We start from the raw sequence: 6,000 nt of genomic DNA on the forward strand, positions 1-6,000 counted from the left end.
CGCCTCCTGATGTTACTTCCAGTTTTTTTGTAGGTGGCATGCAGCAGAGGCAGCCTGTGTTAATCATTGTCGGCCACAGTCACTGCACCTGAACGACCATATGGGCACTGCCACCTGTCTGACACCGACCAGCGCCTAATTTCCTAATTTTCAAAGGTCTGCTCCCCCTAACTTCAAAACCTGGCTACGCCTCTGCTAGTGGCAGCTCCACTTGGCAAGAGAACTTGCCTGCATGGCTTCAAGAATAGAGATTTTGTTGTCTTATATTATGAATATTTCCAAATACAAGAAAATGAAAGTAGCTGACACAAAATGTCACTATTTTATTTGGTGTATTATTATTTAGAGTTTTTAAATTATTATTTAGAGATTTAAAATTATCGCTGGGCACATCTACTCCCCAGCTCCCGGAGCGAGAAATAAACAAAAGCCCATCTGATTTAAACAAAGTTTCTACCAGTGGAAGAAGTGTTCCAGAGGTGATAGTCACAATTTGAATAATTTTACTTGCAGTTAAATCAGGGTGCCTGCTCTGGCAGGTCCTGGGACCTCTGCTACCTCCCGCCTCCTGATGTTACTTCCAGTTTTTTTGTAGGTGGCATGCAGCAGAGGCAGCCTGTGTTAATCATTGTCGGCCACAGTCACTGCACCTGAACGACCATATGGGCACTGCCACCTGTCTGACACCGACCAGCGCCTAATTTCCTAATTTTCAAAGGTCTGCTCCCCCTAACTTCAAAACCTGGCTACGCCTCTGCTAGTGGCAGCTCCACTTGGCAAGAGAACTTGCCTGCATGGCTTCAAGAATAGAGATTTTGTTGTCTTATATTATGAATATTTCCAAATACAAGAAAATGAAAGTAGCTGACACAAAATGTCACTATTTTATTTGGTGTATTATTATTTAGAGTTTTTAAATTATTATTTAGAGATTTAAAATTATCGCTGGGCACATCTACTCCCCAGCTCCCGGAGCGAGAAAATAAAACCTTTTTCCTAGTGCCGGAAATGGCGCACTGCAGACCCAGAACTACTGCCAGGCCTCTGGACGCACCTGGCAGTAGGGCTGATTCATCATGAGCTACACCAGTGGTAGCCCTACCGTCAGTTAGGAAAAGGGCCCCACAGTCTTTGTTTTTTCTATGTCTGTATTATTACTTTGGTGTAATTACAGGTGCATTAGTTAAATTAAGATTTTTTTTATGTGTACAATTAAAATCTTAAATAAATTTAAATCATGCAACTGCCTCCATCTCTCGCCATATACTACAAGAGAGTCAATAAACAAGGTGAATTTTCAGTTTTGATGCTGTTCTTAAATTCACCTTATTCAAGGGGTAAACGGTAGACACAAACTTTTCCTTATCTAGGTGCTAACAAATTTTGATAATGAAAATATGCACATACCTCCATTTTGAAACTTAGGAAATTTGTAAATTCATACGCTTATATTTACACCTGCTATTTGTTTTCTGGGCTTATTTTCAAGCATAGTATCAAAAGTCTGCACATAAAGACAACCCCGCCCCCCACCCTTTCAACCCTTTCCCTGGAAATATATCCACTCAGTTCAGCAGAATAACTTTACACACAAATGAGATGCACAGTTTTATAAGTACTGATGTCAGCACCTAAAGTCCTACGTTACATGCAGACATGGATTTTAAAATTAAATTTCCTTTGATTTCTCATTATACATTATTAAATAAAATTTTTCCTTATTCTGTGGCTGAGGAAAAATTCTTTATTGACTAAGGGGCTCATTTTCAAAGCACTTAGACTTACAAAGTTCCATAGTAACCTATGAAACTTTGTAAGTCTAAGTGCTTTGAAAATACACCTCCACGTCACTTAGGGGTCCTTTTACTAAGGTTCACTGAAAAATGGCCTGCGGTAGTGTGGGCGCGTGTTTCTGGTGCGCGCAGAATCATTTTTCAGCGCAACTGTAAAAAAGGCCTTCATTTTATTTTTGACAAAAGTGGACATGCAGCAAAATGAAAATTGTCACACGTCCATTCTGGGTCTGAGTCCTTACCGCCAGCCATTGACCTAGTGGTAAAGACTCTTGCGGTAACTGGGCGGTAATGACCTACGCGCCATCAAATGCCACTTGGCGTGCGCCCAATACACGCGTCAAAAAATAAAAATTATTTTTCGGACGTGCGCCAAAAATGAAATTACTGCAAGAGCCGCGTGGTAGCCAGGCAGTAACTCCATTTTAGTGCGCGTTGGACGCGTATACACTTACGCAGCTTAGTAAAAGGGCACCTTAATTCTTCATTATCTCAGATTTATTTATTTATTAAGATTTATACAAAATTAGGGCCTCTTATCAAGCCACGCTAGAGGTTCCGCACATGGCAATGCCAACGGAGCCCATGGGCTTTTTTGGCATTGCCGCACCAGAAGCGGATAGTTCGGCTTGATAAAAGAGGCCCTAATTTTGTATCTGAGATAATGAAGAGTTAAGTGACTTGCCCAAGGTCACAAGAAGCAGTCGCAAAATTTGAAACAGGCACTCCTGCTCCAAGTACTAAGCTACTCCTCCATTCCATTAGCGTACTCTTTATACAAGTAGCACTGGCATCTAACCAGTTAAAAGTATCAAAGGAATGTTTTCTATTTGTAGATGCCAGTGCATCCGTGCTCTACCAAAGGAAGCAGTGATGCCATCTCATCCGCACTCTTCACTGTTTCAAAAATAAAAAGGCTATACAAAGCATGTTTTCTGCATAAATTGACCGATTTCAAATAAAATTTGGAATATATCATCCTGAATAAATTTTCAATAAGCCTACAGTCACGCTGGCCATCTAAATGATGTCACCACTATCTAGCAATTATTGTCGTGATACGCACAGATGCCATTCTGCTTTAAACATAAACACTTACAATGGTTTTCCATCAGGAGAATCTGTTCCTTATTAAAAATGTGTATCTAGGGAAAGGTTATGGTTCTCATAGACTGGAGCAAGAGTTTCCAGAAAAGAGGTGGAAGAGGGTACGCGTAGAATATGTTTGAAGAACTTGCGAGCAAGGGGCTCAATTGATTGCCAGTCAGGAAGTGACAGGGCCCAATCAGTCCACATTGAAGAAAACACTGCAACAGTTGAAGAACCAAGTAGTGAAATGACACCATTTAGATGAGATGGCTGGCGTGACTGTAGGCTTGCATTCCACATTTTAATCAAATTGGTCAAGTTTTGACAGAGTTATGTAGAAAACAAGCTTTGCATAGTTTTTGTTGTTATGGTTGTTGTGGGGTTTTTTTTGTGAAACACAGTGTATATAACCGGGTTTGTCTAGCAGCGTACACATGTTGACTAGACTGGTGTAGTACTTTGGTAGTGGCACAGTGGCATCCAGAAAGATGCTCAGTGTTCATGGCTTTTTGGATTGTTCTGTGACATTCTGGTTAAAAATAGGAGGGTGGAGATGCTGGAAGTAAACTGAAAAACTGCATGCTCAGATACTCCAGAAGGTGGAGCACAAATGGAAGAGGCTGATATCTTAGGGGTCCTTTTACTAAGGTGCGCTGAAAAATGGCCTGCGGTAGTGTAGGCCCGGGTTTTGGGCACGCGCAGATCCATTTTTCAGCGTGCCTGTAAAACAATGCCTTGTTAAAATTTTTGCCGAAAATGGACATGCGGCAAAATTAAAAATGGCACGCATCCATTTTGGGTCTGAGACCTTATCGCCAGCCATTGACTCGGCGTTAAGGTCTCACACATTAACCGGGCAGTAATGACCTACACACATAGAATGCCACTTGAGGGGTGTCAGAAAATAAAAATTATTTTTCAAACGCGCGTAGTGGACGCACATCAAAAATGAAATTACCGCAAGGGCATCGCATTGGAAAGCATTGGGCACACGTAGGTGCCTACGCAGTTTAGTAAAAGGGCCCCTCAGATAAGGAGTGGATGCTGCCAAGGGTACTGTATATCCCAGCTGCCATCCATACCCTTGGAGAGAATCACTAAACAGAATAATCAGGCCAACTGGCCTACGTCAGCTCTTATCTGCTATATTATTATGAAGTGGTTTTCACAATCTGCTGAGCAGGTTAATTCATCCAATTATATCTTTTGCTGGCTATCTGGTTGCATTTACCCAGCTCATTTTGTGGTTGAATACCCAACAGAATCTACCTGCTCAAATCTGAACATGTAGATTTTAGTTAGCCATTTCTGAGTCCAGAATCATATAGGAAATTTGGACAGCTAGCTCTGAATATTGGACAAACCACTTAAATATGTAAACACCTGCTCTGAGAATGCCTTCAACACAACCCCTTTATTGCCCAGTTAGATTTGTGCAACTTGGGTTTAACCTGCTCAAATGTAGGGAGTTAGAGGATCCCAATTTTTAACCAGTTAGATTTATGTGCTATCAATCTGGTTTTATTGGTTAATTCTTATGAATATGAACCCTAGGATGAGTGTTTAGAAAATAATTAAAAAATATATTTAAAACAACAATTTACCATCACTGGATAAAATGGCAGCTGGGGACAATGATTGCTTTATGTGCACCCCCCCCCCCCATTCCTTTTGGATTCATATGCTGGTAGAGTCACAGAGCACATGACATCCCCTTCCCTCCAGCTTTGAATCCAAGGTAGCTGGCCCCACACCTTGTGCAACCCAGACAATAAGAATCTGTACCTGCTTCATTAATCTCATGCACCTCCTGCCCTGATGGATATGCAGTTCAGATTTATGTTAATCTCCTAAAAACCTTATAGAAATCCCATTTCAGCACAACCCATAAATCTGAATACCAAATAGAAAAAAAATAGTAAGGCAGCAATCCATTCCTATGCAGTGACCTAGTTTTCAGCTCCAGATGCATCCTAACAAACTATTTTGCAAACAATTCCCATAATAAATCAAGCCGTTTTGCAGCTGCCTAGAATCGAACAAGAAAGCAACTTCTTAACAGATCATCCACGACACCCTAGAAATAAAGAAGCGCACACAGGCACTTCCAAATGCTTTTGACACCCCTCCCCACCATTTCCCAAAACAATTCCCTCTTCACCCCTCCTTCCCCCACCCACCATCTACAATTTGTTTATAAACCTAGGTTTGGAGAGAAGGTCGCCTTCCCTTGGCTTCATGGCCTCCTATTTCTCCATGAGCAGTGGCTAGCAGAAGGGGATTAGCAAGCTGCTGATCGGTCCTACAATACCTGAGGCTGCCATGGACAACTGCCTCCAGTGATGGCGCTGACGCTGTTCTTGTTGGAGAGCGGCTCCTTGCAGCTGCTGCTGGGAATCAGGTGCCTGCTGCTGATGCTGTTGTTGATCGGCTCCCCGATGTAGCTGCTCTTCTTGTTGCTGGGGTTCAGGACCCCAAAGGAACCGCTGTTGGGGCTGAACAGCGAGACTCAGGCTGACATTCCCTGTGTCTCCCTTGCCCGACCTCATAGTAGCAGATGCAGCCCAAGCGGTCAGCAACACGGCAACCAGGAGCACAAAAAAGAGGCGAAAGCGCCTGACAGCACCCGCCATGGCGAAAGGCGAGAGAGCAGGAGGGAGGCATATTGTGCGAGAAGGAGAGGGATAGCGGGGTGCAGCTCAGTGCCCACTCCGCATCATGCTCACCCCAAGCAGTGCACCGCGTCCGCGCAACTCCGTCCCGACTTCTGTGACAGCGAGGACCGAAACGTCAATCACGCGTGGGGGAGGGAGACGCTGACGTCATATACCTGACTATTCCGCCCATTCCCTGCACAACGGGGCTGCTGAGCGAGGGCTTCCCGCTAAGGTGCGAGCAATGGAGAGCGTGTGCAATGTGTCGTTTGCCATTACTACAGGGAATGTCATCTCGTTTCTCAGTATAACTGCTGCATGCACCGCCAGGTCCAGATAAAGCAGATCTTTACCCTAGTAGCTTAAGCTATGGGACCATCTTCAACGCATTAAAAAAAAAGTGGTTTCCCAGCAGGACGCTGAGCTTGTTTTCTTTTTACTGGAGACGAATTCTATGGAAATAA

The 6,000-nt window shown here is 43.4% G+C and overlaps 1 protein-coding gene across 1 annotated transcript in view; it reads right to left on the reverse strand.

Moving 5' to 3' along the window:
* FAM171B (family with sequence similarity 171 member B) overlaps nt 1-5,630 on the reverse strand; it is a 92,367-nt gene extending 86,737 nt beyond the window's left edge. Inside the window, exon 1 of the mRNA XM_030210453.1 lies at nt 5,194-5,630. Within this exon, the coding sequence (XP_030066313.1) occupies nt 5,194-5,515 (322 nt within the window). The 5' untranslated portion in view covers nt 5,516-5,630. The remainder of the gene's footprint in view (nt 1-5,193) is intronic.
* Between the last annotated feature and the right edge of the window lie 370 nt (nt 5,631-6,000).

The sequence above is a fragment of the Microcaecilia unicolor genome, chromosome 7 (genome assembly GCF_901765095.1).
Source record: "Microcaecilia unicolor chromosome 7, aMicUni1.1, whole genome shotgun sequence".
NCBI classification, from domain to species: Eukaryota; Metazoa; Chordata; class Amphibia; order Gymnophiona; family Siphonopidae; genus Microcaecilia; species Microcaecilia unicolor.